Source organism: Gymnogyps californianus, chromosome 8, assembly GCF_018139145.2.
Source record: "Gymnogyps californianus isolate 813 chromosome 8, ASM1813914v2, whole genome shotgun sequence".
Taxonomy (NCBI): Eukaryota; Metazoa; Chordata; class Aves; order Accipitriformes; family Cathartidae; genus Gymnogyps; species Gymnogyps californianus.
The window spans coordinates 26,611,560-26,629,569 of record NC_059478.1 but is presented as its reverse complement, the minus strand read 5'-3'; the positions used below and the strand labels follow the sequence as shown (position 1 = coordinate 26,629,569).

The following is an 18,010-nucleotide window of genomic DNA, read 5'->3' as shown; positions in this document are numbered from 1 at the left end:
GGCATGCCCTGGGCTTCCTCCCCCCGAGGTCTTCACCACATATTCCTGCCTCCCAAGGTTTCGCCTTCATCTCCGTTCATTCCCATCCCGGCTGACAGCTCCCCACCTCCTTCCCTCCCTGCTGCCGGCACCCCGAGCTAGCTATCATTTTAAGCCGCATCGTAAAAACGCCCGGGACAACATCTCCTCCACAGAGAGCGCGGTGAATCCTGCACCGGGCCGGTTTTGCGCTGCTGCGTAAAGCCGAGAGGCCGGGTAACGTGGCAGCTTTGGCACCGCTTTGCGGCAGGCAGAGGGCAGGCAGCTGCCAGGCAACGCCGCTTCCCTGCCACCATTATCTCTGGGAGCGAGGGCCCCCGCCGAGCCTGGCGGGCGAGGGAACGGAAGGTAACCGCGGCGGGAGGCACCAGCCGGGCCGGGCCCCTCCGCTCGGCCGCTTCTAGCCGCCTCCTTCACCGCTCATCCCACCCGCCGGGGGCGGGACTCGAACCCACGGGCCCTTCGCGCGTGTCCCGGCCCCCGAGGCGGGAGCGCCTGGGCCTTTAAGCCCCGAGCGGGGCGGTCCCGCGCCGCCCAATGAGAACGCGGCTTGCTGGCAGGTGGAAGGGGCGGGACGCGGCGGGGCCGGGAGCAGCCATGGCGCGGGCGGGGCGGGCGGCAGTAGCGGGGCCGGGCGTGTCGCCGCGGGGCCGGCGGGGGAGCAGCGGCCGCGGCCCCGCGGAGCGCCTGTAGCCGCGGCCGGACCGCAGGCTGGCGAGCCGGGGCGCGCTGGCGGCGGCCGCCGCGGCGGCGGCGGAGGAGGAGGGAGGCGGGAGCCAGCCGCCGGCCGCGCCGCCGCTGCCGCCCCACAAGAGGATGAAGAAGCGGAAGGAGCTGAACGCCCTCATCGGCCTGGCCGCCGACGGCCGCAGGAAGAAGCCCGCCAAGAAGGGCTCAGGCCACCGGCTGCTGCGCACCGAGCCGCCCGCCTCCGACTCCGAGTCCAGCTCCGAGGAGGACGAGTTCGCGGGGGCGCGGGGCCGCTGCGGCAAGTGAGTTCCCGGGGCTGCCGCTGAGACCCCGGCCCAGTCCTGTCCCCTTGGGGCTCTGTCCCCGGCTCCGGGCCCCGGCCCGGCCGCGGCGGGAGTCCCTCGCCTCAGCGCCCGTCTCCGGGGCGGAGCGGGAGGCGGCTGCGTTGCCTTCAGCGGGTCAGCTTCGCGGTTGTGGGGCGCTGGGGATTGCCAGGAAAGACCTGGAGCTGCACTGAGTGTGCCTGGCCCAACAGGTCGCCTGGCTGGCGGTAGATCTGAACCATCCTCTGGCTTTTTTCGTCTTGTTTTTTCTGTTTTATGTTCACCGCAGCTGAAGTCCTTAGAGCAGCTCGGGGTCAGTTGCTTGAAATGTTGAGCACGGCTATCCGTGTGTGTTCAGCATGGCACAATCCTGTGTCTGTGAGCTGATGCAGTGCTGGTTTTCTTGTGGACATGATGTGCTTTTGCCAATAAATAAACTTTTCAGTTGAGTAACAGTGTTATTAATGGGTCTCTAAGAATAACTAAAAGTAGGCACGTTGCAGAGAAGCTTAGACTTTCTCAGTTTAGGATAATCTAGAAGTATTTGTCATAACATTATGGTAATACCTTTCTTGAAGCCTGCTTTCCAAGCTATCAAGCAGATGTTCCTAACATAAGTTTATGTAAGCAGAGCAGGGAATTTTAGTAAGGGAAACCTGACAGCTGCTCTTAAATATGCTAGATGTGCCTCCTGAGGATAAACTGAACAGAGAGTAATAGCCCTGATTTCACTGTATAGCCTTATTTATTCTTGGAAAAGCTCTTCATTAGCTCTTGTCAGCCAAAACATGTGCTGTTCTGGTACCGTCCCTTACTTTGATACAACAGCATTTAAAATAAAACTTTTCTACATACTGTTGAATATTCACAATCTGTTATTTTTGTTTTATCCAGGGGAGACTATCTACGATGCTGCAAGTTCTGTTACCCATTATGTGCGTTTGTCATTCTTGCCGCTTGTGTGGTAGCATGCGTTGGCTTAGTCTGGATGCAGGTGGCTCTCAAGGAGGATCTGGATGCAATAAAGGAGAAGTTTCGAACTAGTAAGTATAAATGTAACTACACTATTTCACATTTGCTTTGGGCAGTATGAAGAGCTTTAGTTGCCTACCTGCTTATTCAAAGTCTGAAAGTACTGAGTAGACAAACTGCCCCTGAACAGAGGAGTCCTCTGAGCCAAAAATACGTGGAGGCTGGGCAAATCTAAGGCAAATGTTACATATTTTTGCCTGCTCTATATAATCTGAGGAGCAGGGACACTGGACTAGGTGGGCCTGTAGTTGCTTGTACATACATTTCTAAAATTCCTGACTTTGGTCTTGGGAGTGCTCTCTTCCAAAGGAAGCCCCTATTTAAAAAGCAAAAGTTCTGATCAGCCCCGTAAAAGCAGTCTAGGGGATTTTTATGCATCCCTTAAAAAAAAAAAAAAAAATTAATGGAAAACAACGTTCTTGTCTTGAGCTCTTTTAAAAGCCTCAAATACTTGCTATGGTGTTACTGCAATTTGAATGTTGCTTCGGTATTATGTTTTTTCTTCATACCCTCTGAATGTTAATCTTGCTTGCATTGAGTCATTCTTGTTCAACTTTTATGTCGTGTTGCATATGGTGTGGTGTTACATCATTTTTAGTACTTTGAAGTATGGAGTTAATATGAAGCATTTTGCTTGTAGGTCTTGGGTTTTCCCTGTCCACGTAAGATTTCAATATGATAACTTCTGTAGTGCTGAGGTATAACAAATGGTGAGATTTGCACGTAATGTATGCTCTTGGTTCTCTATACCTCACCTCTGGACACAAGATATGTTTTGGTGCCTTATTTTAGTATTGTTTAAAATCCTGTATATTGAAAAAGGCAAGGATAAGCTGAGGAGCTGTGTGAGTGGAGCAGAAGAGAGTGAAGCTTCAGCATTCAGATAGTCTCTAGCTGCTTCAGGAAAGCTTGGTAGTTACGTTTTGCCTGAGGAGCACCACTCTTGACTGTGAGTTTTGTCCCATAGCTTTGGTCTTCATCTTAGAATTTTTGTGCCCAGGACGTGAAGATGACTTTAAAAATAAGGCTGGTGAAATCAGTTCAAAAATTAGGAGGCTGCTAGGGCTGGAGGTAAGCAGAGGGCTTGATTTGCTTGTGGTAAAAGAGGTATTGAGGAAATGTGTGTAGAAATTCTTTGCTGTTGGTGTTTAGGGCTTCCTGTTCAGATGTGTAACTCTGCTGTGAGGTGGGGAGTTGTCTGCCAAGGTGGAGCCTGCTGGCTGGCTGGGAGTGAGAGAAAGCGTTGCTGATAGATGTGCTTTTATATTAACTGATACTGAACTCTGAAAATTAGCTGTAACTGGCGTCCACCAGTTATGGAGGATACCTTCAGTTACAGGCGCTGCTTTGTGGCTGTCAGCGTACCGAACAGCTCTGCAGCAGCTGTTTCTGTGTTCTGGGTAAGCTGACTGCTGCTCTTCATGGACTGGTCTGCTTTAAGTATGTACTGGCAGTAAAAGTTTTGCACGATGACAACATTTGTTGGCTTTGGTGTAGTTAAGTTTCATCATTCCTGTTCTACATAGACCTCTTTGTTAAAGCAGTTGTTCTCTCTGAGCTCGCTGTCTGGCAATTGCAGATGTGCTTGTTTTCTCCTTAATAGCTCTGATAGAAAAGCTGCGCATTTGATAGAAAAGCTGGGCATTTAATACTTCGTCTAGTGATAAAATACTCTCAGATTTCCTTGCCACTGTAATAGCACGCCTAGAAGCTGGATGGGAGTCTCATAATGAGGCATAGCATTAAAAACAACAACAAAAAAGCAGATAGCAAGAGTAACCTGGTTCCAAAAGGTAACGTTGTGCTTTGGTGAGATGTGTGGGTGGATGGAGAAACAAAGGCATGGGATCTGTCTGTCCTACAGCGAGTTTGGAAAAAGAACCTTCCTCCTTTGAATCTTCATCCAGATTTTTTGCCTGTAAGAGCACATTCCCATGGCGGTATTTGTTAATGCTCTGCCATCCTTTGAACAAACTGAGTATGATATGAGTGCTTTTTAAAAATAAGACATCTTTGCATCTAGTGTGTTTGGGATAGGGGGAAGTCATTGTGGTGTTTCCCTTCAGTTGTTAGTAATGATGCTAAGAATGCATATAGTTCTTAACCTTCCTAGCACTGCAAAAAACTCTTAAGTGGAGTCTCACTGTACACAGTGAGAGTGGCAAAACAAAATAATTTGTCTACAAGAGCCTCTGAAACACCAGATTCAGTGTGAACTGCTTGTGTCAAATGCACAATTAGCTCTCAGTCTGTTTTGGCTCAAATACACCTTTCAAGGTCTTACTTAACCGAAAGCGTTATTTGGATCTTGAGTGATCAACGCAGATTACTCTCTACCTAGAAATGATTTTTAGGACTTGCTTCAAGAAAAGTGAAGTGGGTTTTTGAAGATGCTTGGCTTTCCAGTTGTGTGTATTTGGGCACCCACTCCACAGGCATGAAGCACTCCTGAAGGCTTCCCCTTTTGACTGGGTGGGTCACACATGGAAGTTTGTTCTGGGAGCTGCCAGCTATGTACCACATAGGTCCCACTGCTCTTGGCAGTCTGGTCTGAACGATCGGGGTTTGTTGTGGAGCATTCCAGTGCTGCGTTACAGGGCGGAGGTGCAGGTTTTGGAGAGCTCTTGTCGTCTCCATCTCAAAACCTTTGTTTATTTGTTTCCCAGACCTAGGGATTTAGGATTGCCTAATAGCGCTTGCAACTAAACAGCTTAGTCACTGCGGACCTGGAAGAGCTGCATTTCTGAGGCTCACTTGAATTGGTTTGAGCTGCATGTTTCCCCCTTCCTGTAGTATTAATTGCCTTTATTTCCAAGGACCTTGTTTATTGATTTGTTTACCAACAGACGTTAGTGTGTAAGCTTAAACATTTTTTTTCAGTTGTCTTTCTGTCACACGGAACAACTGTAATCACGTTAATCTCTTTGGATTTCAGAACAACTGTAATCACGTTAATCTCTTTGGAATTCACTTCATCGTCAGCAGCCCCTTTGCAGGCTTGAAAAGGGCGCTGAGGTTCATTTCACGTGCCTCCTTTGCCCTGGTACTATTGGCAGTTCTTATTCACAGTCCCATTACTATTTCATGTTCCTCTGTGAAAGTAATACAAAATAACTGCACTAAATAAAGACCTGCTGAGGCTTGCCAGAATGACAGTACTATTGCAAAGCGTTAAATTTAGTACGGTCTCTCTGGGTTCTCTCTGCAGACATTAGTACTCTTAAAACAAAAAACAGCTATCATTCTGAACAAACACTTAATTCTGAATTGGCAATAAACCCATATATAGAAACTGTTATTGCCTTCTTTCATTGCTGTAGATGTTGCTGCTTGTAATTTGTTTTCTGCCTTTCAACGTTGTTTACCTGGACTTTTGGGGGGTTTTAAAACAAATTTAATTATTTTTTCTTTTTTTTTTTTTAGTGGAATCTAATCAAAAGACATCATTCCAAGAAATTCCTAAACTGAATGAAGATTTGGTGCAGAAGCAAAAGCAGCTGGAACAAATTGAGACTGGAGAACTGGGGCTAAATAAGATTTGGATAAATATCACAGAGATCAATAAACAGGTGAGAGGGAGCAGTGCTTGGTTTTGAAAAATAATAAAATATTTCATTCAGATTTATTTTTACAGAAGTTAATTTCAAGTGCAGTGCTGAGCTTTTATCTAAGGACTTCTGTGACCATATGCTAAACTTTAAAATAAAAGTTAAAATGGAGTATAAGCCTCATTATTAAACAAGCGAAAAAAGTTTGAGCATCCAGTTGGGCTGGAGACTGATTCCAAAGAGGAGAAATTACACAACTGGTGGAAAGACTTCAGGCAGACCTTAAAAGAACCTGAGAACTGTGCAGCTCTTAATTTTCCTGCCAAATAATTGTGATGTTTATGATGAGAGATTTGACATTTCAAATCTCTGAGAGTGTCTGCAAGCATTTCATAAGCGTGGAAAAGAGTTACCTGAATCAGTGCAAGTTCATGTTGCTACAAATGAAGTACTAGTGTCTCGTGAATATAAAATCTGCTAATACACACTCGGAATCTGAGCCGGTGTAAATCTTAGCTTTGTTTACGCAGCTAGAACTAAGCCACTTAACAGAAAGCTGTTTCCTCAGCTGCTGTATTAACTCATGCTTCAAACAAAGCATCCAGCAAGGCTCTGATTGAAATCCTTGCGTCGGAGGGTAAAAGTTCAGATCTGCTCAGTTAGTGGTATCAAGAGGGGTGTGTGGGGAACCCTCCCCGGCACTGGTGCTTTGGGTTTGATTTTTAAGAGTACTGAGGTGCCTGCTCAGATTGGTTTTTCTTCAGTCCCATGCAGTGGTTAAGTGCTTAATGGGGCACATAAATATATTTGAGGATTTGACTTGCTTTCTTTGGCATCCGACAGTATGCATTATCCACAGATATTTAGGTGCTTCATTGGACTTTTAAAATGCTATCATCTGCACCTGGATGTTAAAGATACTTGCACATGGTTCTTGCAGGCCCTCAAGTTACTTCAGGGTCTGGTTACAGTCTGAGCCAGCTCTTCTGGGAATCAAAATTTAGTTACTGTTTTTTTTTCTATGAATTGTTGGGATGTGCTGCTGGGAATTACTTCAGCCAATATTCACAGCTGTGGAACCAGAGACTCTGCATGCCAGCTGATCAGCGTTGGCCTAATGCAAAACTAGGATCTTGCCCATTTCCTCAGCTTGTGAAACAACTTTTTTTTTTAACCAGAAGAAAGTGGATTTTATCCGCTCTACTTTTGTGTTGTCAAATGTGAGAAGAAATTATTTTTCTTCGTTTTGACTACTGATGGCTACAAATTGATCTTAAAGTGATAGTGTTGGCAATTAATGACTAGCATGTAGTTGTAATGAATAAGTAATCTTGAAGACCCATTGAATAACTTGCTGCCTGGGTCAAACAGTTGACAGAAATTGAGCTAACCCGCTGTACCTAGATTGTCACTGTTCCAGTTCTGTAGCAGAAGGCTTGGGTGATACGTGCAACTTCTTTGCCCGTCACTCAGCTAGAGAAGTTGCATGGCTTCACTGGGTTTTGCCAGGCAGGTTTGATTGCTAAATACAGAAGTGGATGACTGTTTCCTCCACGTAAGGGCTTCTTGCCCAATTTTTTAAATCTTTCTTGGGCAACAGCCTCTCTCTAAGGGGATGAATGTAAAATGGGCAGAGGGTACCTTATTGAAAAGAAGGGGCTTCTATGGCTTTCATTCAGTTTAAAAAAAAAAAAAAGTCTTGCTTCTGTTGCAAGAGGCAGAATATTTTTAACATAGCCTAGGCAGGACTTCTAACCTAGAGACAGGGATGTTTTGTGTGTGTACATATATAATTTTGTCTTGCCTTATGTTTTAATGTTACAAATTAAGTCATTAGTATTGGGGAAGGTCAGAATCAGGATTATGTTGACTAATTCTAAATATTCCTCTCTATTTTTAGATATCACTATTGACCTCAACAATAAATCATCTCAAAAACAACGTAAAGTCTGCTTCTGATCTGATTTCTCTTCCTGTCACAGTAGAGAAACTTCAGAAGGCAAGTACTGTAAATGTGGCTATTGCTAAATGCATTCTGTGCTGCTAAGCTGCGGCTGGGCTCTTGGGGACAGCAGTGACAACAGGAGTTACCTGAATTGCATGTGAGGAATATTTGCTTCTCTTGTTTTTAAATTGGACTTCATATACTTGATACATATGGTCCTACGATAACGTATGGCAGGTAAAAAATTTGAAGGCCGCCTTTGTCCCTTTCTGGAGATGCATTTGTTTGTATTATGTTGTCACTTCTTTACTTTGGAGCTGATCTTTCTGGTTGCTTTCCTTCAGGTTGCTAATCTTAATATCATTTAAGACACTTGCAAAAAGTCTGTCTGCAGTTTTACAACTCCGCTTGCAAATAAGTGGTTTGTTTGGCTTTTTTAATTGGAAGAGAACATGGATTGCTTTCTGGAAAACTTCCTCATCTTGAGCAGTATATAGTTCTACATCTGGCTCTGCATTTACAGTCTTGAGGCGGGTAGGGTTCTAACTTGGGAGTGGTGGGCCTGGAACGTTAGCGTGGGAGTTTTATTGGTGTTCAGTACATGCACAACAAAACATGAATTGTACTGGGATGGTTTTCTGACAATCCCTTGAAAGGTGGGCCCTACTGGGTGACACAAGCTTACTTCTAAAGTGATTTCTATTAATACAGTGTCTTACTGTGTGCCTTAGCTGAGCATTCTTTACCAAAGAACTGTCCTGTTCATTTTGGTAAAAAGAATGGCTTGTTGAAACTTCCCTGACTCTTCCATCGCAATTCTGTTTATTTAGCAATAAACATTTATATTGGGCTAACACCTAGTGTCAGTCCAGTCTTTGTGGCTTTTATGAGTTTCCACTTCTCATTTCCTATCCCTACAAAATTATATGAACTATTATATACAACTGGTTAAATCCAGTTGGCAGCTGGTCACAAGTGGTGTTCCCCAGGGCTCAGTACTGGGGCCAGTTCTGTTTAATATCTTTGTCAACGATCTGGATGGGGGGGGGATCAAGTGCACCTCAGTAAGTTTACAGATGACACCAAGTTGGGCGGGAGTGTTGATCTGCTTGAGGGTAGGGAGGCTCTGCAGAGGGATCTGGACAGGCTGGATCGATGGGCCAAGGCCAATTGTATGAGGTTCAACAAGGCTCAGTGCTGGGTCCTGCACTTGGGTCACAACAACCCCATGTAACGCTGCAGGCTTGGGGAAGAGTGGCTGGAAAGCTGCCTGGTGGAAAAGCACCTGGGGGTTTTGGTTGACAGCTGGCTGAAGATGAGCCAGCAGTGTGCCCAGGTGGCCACGAAGGCCAATAGCATCCTGGCTTATATCAGAAATAGTGTGGCCAGCAGGACTAGGGAAGAGATCGTCTCCCTGTACTTGGCACTGGTGAGGCCGCACCTCGAATACTGTATTCAGTTTTGGGCCCTTCACTACAAGACAGACATTTAGGTGCTGGAGCATGTCCAAAGAAGAGCAACGAAGGTGGTGAAGGGTCTAGAGAGCAAGTCCTATGAGGAGCGGCTGAGGGAACCGGCGTTGTTTAGCCTGGAGAAAAGGAGGCTCAGGGAGAGACCTTATTGCTCTCTACAACTACCTGAAAGCAGGTTGTAGTGAGGTGGGTGTCAGTCTCTTCTCCCAAGAAACAAGCGATAGGACAAGAGGAAATGGCCTCAAGTTATGCCAGGGGAGGTTTAGATTGGATATTAGGAAAAATTTCTTCTACCAAAAGGGTTGTCAAGAATTGGAACAGGCTGCCCAGGGAAGTGGTGGAGTCACCATCCCTGGAGGTATTTAAAAGACGTGTGGATGTGGCGCTTAGGGACATAGTTTAGTGGTGGACTTGGCAGTGTTAGGTTAATGGTTGGACTCGATCTTAAAGGTTCTTTGCAACCTCAGTGATTCTATGGTTCTATGAAAAGGCTGCTATTCTTAGAATAGGATTTTGGTTTTCTTAAGCCTTTTTGCCCTGTAGGTACTGTTCCTGAAAACGGGGAGCTGCCTGCTGGTGTTAGAGTCCTGAAGGATTACTGAGGGAGTTCTTCTTGGACAGCGGCTTTTGTTCAGACTGATGAAAGGTGCTAACGGTGTCCTGAAGTCCTCCAGGGCAGAGAGATTGCTTACTGAACCTGTGTTCAGACTGGGAAAATGAAGAGCTGGAGGAAGATTTGTGTGGATAGCATTTGAATATAGTCTTGGTAGCTAGAGGGTCACTTCAATGCCTTAGAGCTTATGAGCATAACAGGGTCATAGGAAAAGGGCATTTTTAGATGGGTTCTGTTTGTTTTAATGATTGAAGAAAGTGTTAAAATGGAATGAGAAGCATAGGGGTATGCTCTGTCCCATTACTGTAACTTCCACTAGTGTTTGTGGATGTCCTAGCTGACAATCAGACTCTGATAGGTGCTATGCTGTCAGCTGCTAAAACACCAGTGCAGCTTTACGGAGTAGTTCCTTTCTAAAGTTAGAGCTGGGGGTAGGGGGAGCTCACACAGGTGAAGGCAAGGGAAGGATGAGAAGGGAGTAGTCAGAAGCAAAGGTGGCTGTCAGAGCACACTGACTGTACCTGCAGAATTCACAGGGGCTTTCATGATGCTTCAGAGCTATTCTTTTCCTTTTAAAAAAGGCAATACTTGCTTGAAAATCTAATCTGCAACCTTTGGCAGACTAGTTTTGCAGTGTATGATGTATCTGATGGGTAGCCCCGAAGGACAATTAAGGCAGGATAAATTGGTGATGTCAGCATCCTTGTATTCAATACAAATACTCCATGTAGAGAGGAGGTAGGATGTCTTCATATCAGGGTGTTTTTTCTAATTAATGCCAGAACATTTGTATTGTTTTGGGAGTGGGAGTAGCAAACCTGTAATTTTGGTTATCTAGCTTAAGCTCTCATGGTGTAGCATGTGTCTGTTTATTGGCCTGGAGATGGCGATGGGTATAATTTGCAGTTTTGTCTGCAAAGAAAGTTCTGAATACTTCAAATTCACGTGTATGTTTTTGTGGCAGTCTGCCTGCAGTTTCACTAACAAAACATTGTGTTTAGCAGATTGAAACTTTGGGACAGTGCAGTTTGAGGAAGGCTGAGATTTTTGTCATCTTCTTTATTCCAGACTGTAGCGAACATAGGTAGCATGCTTACCAGTGTTTCTCATGATGTTGAAAATATACAGACAGCTATTGAAGAATACAAGAAATCCATAGAAATACTCCAGAATGATGTGGTAAGAAAATGTACTGATTTAACGCTGCATTTTAAGTTACCTGCCTAATATGAAGCAAGTTTAAGAACTGTGTGGAGTTCTGCCTTATGGCTTCGAAATACTTCCGAAGTTTCAGTAGGTGCTGGTTGATACATTAATAAGCTAATCTTCTAATCCCTGTGTGGCATCTCCTATATGGTATCAAGTACGTATTTCTCTGGAGCCAGAATTGTTGTTCCCTACTACACTTCTTATCCTGCAGATTTTTGCTTCCTACTACACAGATGTGGTGCCTTGGGAATCTCTGCTTCTGTGTGATGCAGGGTGCTGCTTATGGTAACTGTCTGCCCTATCTTAGGATTGGGGATGGTGGAAGTGTTGAGATAGAGTTTGGTGGTTGAATTAAGGATGCATATAAGGATGAAATTACTGACCATCTTTACCAGAAACTACTCACTGTGTTTATACTGACCTTTCACTTGAGGTTAACAAACTGAGCCAATAATTAAAGTTTTTCAGCTAAACTGCAATACAGTGTTAATAAGAATACTTGCAGATAAAATCTAAATCAGACACATTATAAAACTTGATTCAGCCAGTGGGTGCTCCAAAAACATTGCAGATATGGCAGTATGTATGGTAGCAGTGAAATGTGTATCATAATACCTCATTAAGGGAGAAGAGCTAATTAGGAGGGTTTAATTAAAATAAATTTGGACCTTATGTGTTTGAAGGAGAAAACTCTCTATTAGCCTAGTTAAAAGACTGCATGCACAACAGACATGAGTGTCTATAATTGTAGCAAAACGTCCTTAGCTACAGCCTGCCAGTTATTAAAAGCTTAGTATTTTTTTACAGGCATTTGGTAACATAATTTTCTACTTCTTTCCTTAGAAGGAATTAAAACAGATACCTTCACTTCCCTCCACTATTGTGCCAAGGACTGAGAGAAATCAAACAGAAAATTGCAAAAAGGTATTTTTCTCCCTTGCATAAGGAATATCGGTACAAGTATCACCGATACGTAACTTTTTTGTGTGTTTTGCAGTACTGTAGCGTACAAAAAAGTATGGTTTTTATCAAGACAATACAGATAGCATCCTTCAAAACAAAGTATAAGATAATTTTGCTGTAGTTTGTTCCTGTCTATGTGCAAACAGGGAAGTACCCTAGTCTGAGAGTATTTTTTGTGCTCTAACTGGGTGAGGAGTAAAAAGACTGAAATGAATATCCAACAAATGATAGGTGTACTTTGCTTGTGTAAATGTAAGTGAGTTAAAGGCTTTTTATGGAATGGATTTTATGGCAGGTACTTGCCAATCTGAGCAAATCTGGGAGTGGCATGTTTTGAGTCACTCTCAACGTAATGAGGTGTGGAAAGCAGGGTTTCAGCAACAACAACAACAAAAAAAGGATAATGTGTGGGTGTTTAGCTGAATGGGATGGAACGGAATGACTGCATTTGTTTACATTTAATACAGTCTATCTTCCTCAAAAATAAATCTTGTGTAAATATGCCTAGTACATGCTTTTTTGGGAAAAATAGTTGGCGTGGTTACTAAGCTTGCCCTGGAAAATTAGATGAATAGGCTTTCTGTGTTTACTGGCACAGCTGAAGCGATTACATTAGCAACAAAGAGGTTAGTCCTGAGGAAGAATCTCAGTTTCAAACTTTGAAAGCTGGAATAACTTTCTGGAAGCTTCCAGCTGGATGTTTTCAGCAGTGTCGGTGGAGAGCCAGTCTGAAGTCTGCCCAGTTAAACTGGGTCAGTCACCATGTTGTTGATAGCAGGAGCGCTGCATAGGTTGAGTAAACTGACATGTGCTGGTTTTATATTTCAGGAAAGCCAGTCACTGCATGCAGCTTTGGAAGAGCTAAATAATACTGTAGTGGCGTACCAAAAGTTGAATGACATCAAGCTTCTAAATGTGAATTCAGCCATTGGTAACCTTAGCCGGAGGGTTATGCTGTTAGAAAACTCTCCTCTTGCTGTGAATAATCTGGACAAAAGAGAGAACTTGTCTACCAGTGTGGTAAGTATTTGATGACTAAGGGTGTCTACTCAGGCTAGTAGTTTCAATACTTTCTATAAACTACAGATACAGCTTTTCAAACCTAAATGAAGAAAATGTCAGAGTGAAACTTGAGACACTTAGGATTTCATTTTAAAAGGCTGGAATTTGTTCCATATTTCTGAACAGATAACCAACGTTAAGAGTATCTCTGAAGTAGTCATTTCTTCCCTACAGAATCTGCAGAAAAATGTCCAAAGCACTGTGACATTTAAGACTTGGGTGACTGCTTAATGGGACAGGATTCACAAACCTCTTTATGTTTTAGGAAGGCACTCTGGCATGGGTCTCAAGACCACTGAGGAGCTAGGTCAGCCTCTGGATTGTTCAGCAGCGCTTAAATGCTAAAAAAAAAAAAAACCACCAAAAAAACCGCCCTAAATATGTTCATAAATCCTTTCAGTGCTTTCTGTATGCCATACTGGGGCCAGTCTCCGAGAACGTGTTCTGTATGTTTAGCAATAAGGAACGTGCCGATGTTGCTGTGGTAAATTACATAACCCACTGTCTTCACGTTTATTCTAGCATGTATTTGTCCTGTTTTTTTCCTGCTTCATGTCTGTCAAATTTGAAGGAAAGAAACTATTGTAGAAAATAATAAGCACATGAATAAACTCAGCTCTCCTCCATTTTTCCTGTAGGGGAATGATGCAACTACCTCTCTAAAAGTGGAAAATGAAGATCAACTAGATAACGAAACTCATTCAAATAAAGAACTGAAGGTAAAGTAAGGAAACGCAAATTACACTGGATTAGTAGAGCATGTCATTGTCTTTATAATCATGTTTTAAATGAGATTTAATTGAGGAAAGATCTGCAAGCAGGCTAATCTGATCAAGTTTCTTTTAAAAGTCCGGAGTAGAAGGACAGCTTATCCACCCCATTTTGGGGACAGGAAGTCAATTAGGATGGAAGAAAATTTGTAATAGTTTAAAGTCTTGCCATTCTGACTACATATGGGATAACAGGGTAGAGCTGCTGTAATATCTTTCCGTGGAGCTGAAGGAATCTTGGGAGGTTCAGACCATGGTCCGGTGGAACAGAGGACTCTAGCAGCCAGCTCATTTGAGTACCCATTGCCATGCTCTCAGCAAAGCTAGCCCAACTATTGTGGGTTCACACCGCAAATGGGGTTACAGCATTTGTCCAGGTTTAAAAACTTTCTTGGATTGACTTAGAGAAACTTTGCACTAGTGGAGTCTAGGAATTGATGGGAGCCGCCTCTCAGTAACGATCTGATGACTGGCTGTGAGGGAGCTTAACAGACTGAATGGCCAAATTGTGGGCTGGGGATAAGAGGCAGTGCTGCTGAGGTTAGTTTCCATCCTCTGGAAAGAAGGCAGGTGAGTGAACTGGCTACACTGTCAGTTCTAGGCTTGGATTGATGTGAACTCAGCCTGTCATCTAGAACCTACTCGTCAAAAGAGCAAAGGAGCTCCAGATTAAAAAAATGTGGTCTTACGTTTACAGAGATGTAGTGCCTCCTGCACTAAGGTAGTCAGTACTGCAGACAAACATTTGAAAGACTTATGCAATTCAATTAATGTATAAGTGTTCGCTCCAAGTATGTTTGACTGTTTAATATCACAATTTTTCAGAATCTTGCTCATTTATATAAGAAATATGGAAATTAAATGTCAGATTCTTTTTAAATTGGTGACTGCAAAATAGTTGCCTACTTTTCAGATTGAGGTACTGATTCTATTGTTTTCTTATAGACCATGTGAATTTATTCCTTACATCTTTCCATAGATTGATTTTTTTTTTAATTATTATTTTTAAATCTTGTTTATCATTTTAAACTTGATCAACCTGGAGACCTCCAAGTCACTCTAAAGTACTTACACATTTTAAATTACTTCTTTTCCTGATCTTCTCCATCTACTGAAGGGGTGCTTTTTAAGAAGTTTTTTTTTTCTACATATGCAGGAAACAGGAACTAGAGATTCTCAGGTATCAAAACTAAGAGAGAAGCTTCAGCTGATCAGCGCTCTCACAGGCAAGCCAGAAAATGACAGACCCATTGAGACATCAAAGAATGGTAAGAATGTTGTATAATAGAAATCCATAGACCTGAAGGTTCCCTGTGTAATTCAAAGAATAACTAATGAAGGTGGATAATTTAGACCATTCCTTAAGATTTTGGTGAAGATTATTTCAGTTAAAGTGGTAGGAAACTGATGGCTCTAAAACAGAAAACTGTATATGACTACAAAAGTTTGAACATGACTTCCCATGTGTGTAACAGGATTCACATGCATCAATAGCTTGTATTTGAAGGCATACAGGGATTAACCTGTAGAAATTTATACCCAGTAACATCTATTTTTGCTTTTTCAAAATCTAAGTGTAACATAGAGGAAAGGTCTGCGTCTCTGCTGACTTGTCTCAGTTCTGCACTTTTGCTGTATATATTCAGGTAGTGCTGAAGATAAGATTTGGAATAGTTCATTACAATAGAACTGTGCTTGTTGTTAATTTGCTGAACAGCAACTTCGAAGTTTAGACCTTGTGGTCGAGGAAGACAGATACCTGCATTGACAAGGTGGAAAAAACCCAGGTGGGCAGGTGTAATTTGCCTAATAAAGTTTGTTCAGCACTTTCAGACTGGGAAGTAGAAAACAATTCCAAGTCATTCTTTGTATGGGGTTTACAAATACACATCTCCTAGTACAGCATGAAAGATTAAAGCTGTATAACTGTCCAAAAAAAAAAGTTACCTTCCTTCTGTTCTTCCGGTTATTGGTAAAAGGGGACAACACTGCTGTATTCTGAAATGATTTTGCAGCATTCTTATCCCATACAGCATCTGTGATGGGGAAAAAAAAAATAGTTCTATTGGATTTTTTTTTTGTTTCTGCTAACTGTAATTCTGTGGAATTAGTAAGACTAATAGAAATTGTTTTGTAACAGTTGAAAGTAGTCCGAGTACTACAGCAAAGCCCACAGACCTTTCAAGGCTGGCTTCAAGGTCAGCTGATGACAACACAGAGAGTAACAGACAGCTGAGACATCTGTCCTTACCAGGAATTTCCAGCATCGAAGGTATGTCCTTTCTAGGCTGACCTTTTCTTTTTCTGAATATTTCATGTAAATGTTTAGGAGACGATAAGTATAACTGGAATTACGGTAGTGTGTCTGGGCGTTCTGGGAGAAGTGAGGTCAATTTTAAAAGCTTGAGAACTACAGACTTTAAAAAAAAAAAAAGTAATTAAAAAAACCAACCCTAAAAGGAAGGAATAGCATGTAAAAAAAAAAAAAAAAACCAAACAAACTGGGATTTAAACAGGAATGTGCAAGATAAGTGAATTACAGTTGTTTTGAGTGTCAACATGTTATACCAAGTGCCCCAGAGACTGGGAGAGAAGTCAAGGGCAGAATTAGGGTGCTGAAGGAAAATGAAGTAGGTGTGAGTGTGTATGTTTTGGCGTTTTTTTCTTTTCTTTTTTTTTTTTAAGAGACCAGGCAGTGTTCTCTTAAAATGAATGGTTTCTGGATCTTGCTGTTCAGTCTCTTCAGCTACTGAAAGGGCAATGCTTTGCATCAGGAAATGAATAGACCCTTTTCCCTTTATATCATCTGTGCTGTTGGTATAGCAACAGTCATTCAGAGCTTGCTTTTGTGGAGGATAACTGCATCTGTATGCAGTTAGTGGTTGTAGAATGGGCTATTAGTTGTGGCCAGAAACAGGGATTACTTTTTTCAGATTTAATGTAATTTAATCCAGAAATGTTCGTGCTTTTTTCTCCTAAACTGTTACTGACAGCTTGCAACAATGCAGAAGGCAAACTACATACTTGGGGATGCTTTATTTAATTACTAGGTAGTAAGACATAGTGCAGTAAAATTGGAAGAGCAGCTTATAGGATATTCCTGTGTACTTAAAGGAGCTACTTTTCAATCCTTGTTCTCTTTGCAGATCTTCAGAATTTGTTTGAAAAAGCAACTGAAGATGCTGATGGAAAACTGTCGTATGAAGATCTTCAAAAGCTGCTTGGCTCTACAGCCCAAGAGTCACAGAGTTTTAAGAAATTTGACACAGATGGAGATGAGAAATACTCATTACAAGAACTGAGATTAGCATTAGGTGTATAGGATATATATTTAGAAATGTGATATTGATGGATGCTACTGTAGCTAAAGGAAACTACGGGACATGAAAAACTACATCTGCACTTTCCCAGTGTTTTACTGATCTTTGGAGCTAAATTACTGTACGCATTGCCACCTCTTTTCGTTTGCATTTATTGAAAAGAAATTTACAAATTTATATGTCGATAGGACATAATATTGGGATTGTGTTAAAATCCAGAAAATTCCTAAACTTGGAAACGTTTTCCTCTCATTCTTTCCTTTTCAAGGGAGTTCTTGTTTTTAATTTAAAATGTGTACATACTAAAATAAAACTATGGTTTTTATATTTCACTGAGATTTGCCTTAAATTAGAGAGCTGCACTTTATGTAGAGCAGAGGGATATCTGTCTTGTAAAGATGGGCTTCTTCTGCTTGTAAATATTTGAGATAGAGTAAATTATGCATATTTAAGGGGAAGTTTGTGTCAGGGGCTGTGTTGGTAGTAAGCTGTTTATAATGAGAGACTGAGCCTAAAAGGGGTGGTTAAGAGCTTCAGCTAAATTTCTAATTTTGACTAAGTATATCCATGAATGAGTTTGGACTCAGTCAGAGGAAAGCAGGAGTGGTAAATCATGGCCATCTATAGCAGGATTTATTTTTAGAGGGAAGAGTTGAAAGTGTTTTTATATCATGAGCCTACAGGAGCAATTACCTACCAACTGCTTGGGTTTTCACTTCAGCGTTCTTTTAGCTTTGCTGTATTGCGTCCAGATTGCATTTTGTGAGAAGAGCCTGTCTGTTTTTTAAAAAAAAAAATGTATTGAATAACTTTAGCAGATGCTTAAGAGGTAAAAGTCTACAATGCAGCCTGCTGAGAAGCACCTGAATAGTTCATGCCTTGGGTACAGTCAGCGGTGTGCTGATGGTCTCGCTGACTGGTCACTGGAGATCTTTTGAACAGGGTTGCTGATGCTGCTGCTTTCTTCCGTCCACTGTTGTTTGGGTCACTCTGAAGTGTCCCGAGTAAAGTTCCTGGTCACTGG

General features: G+C 42.4%; 1 protein-coding gene across 2 annotated transcripts; it reads left to right on the top strand.

Moving 5' to 3' along the window:
* The first annotated feature begins 821 nt into the window (after window positions 1-821).
* On the top strand, window positions 822-17,318 carry EFCAB14 (EF-hand calcium binding domain 14). 2 transcript variants are annotated; one of them, XM_050901166.1, is made up of 11 exons: window positions 822-1,031; window positions 1,947-2,095; window positions 5,508-5,653; window positions 7,533-7,631; window positions 10,731-10,841; window positions 11,718-11,795; window positions 12,663-12,854; window positions 13,535-13,615; window positions 14,823-14,934; window positions 15,807-15,938; window positions 16,813-17,318. In XM_050901166.1, exons 1-11 carry the CDS (start codon window positions 856-858, stop codon window positions 16,986-16,988), a joined length of 1,452 nt encoding a protein of 483 aa, XP_050757123.1. In that variant the 5' UTR covers window positions 822-855; the 3' UTR covers window positions 16,989-17,318. The 2 variants fall into 2 exon arrangements, with proteins under 2 accessions (XP_050757123.1, XP_050757122.1); XM_050901165.1 differs by having other exon boundaries at window positions 11,715-11,795.
* Window positions 17,319-18,010: the final 692 nt, after the last annotated feature.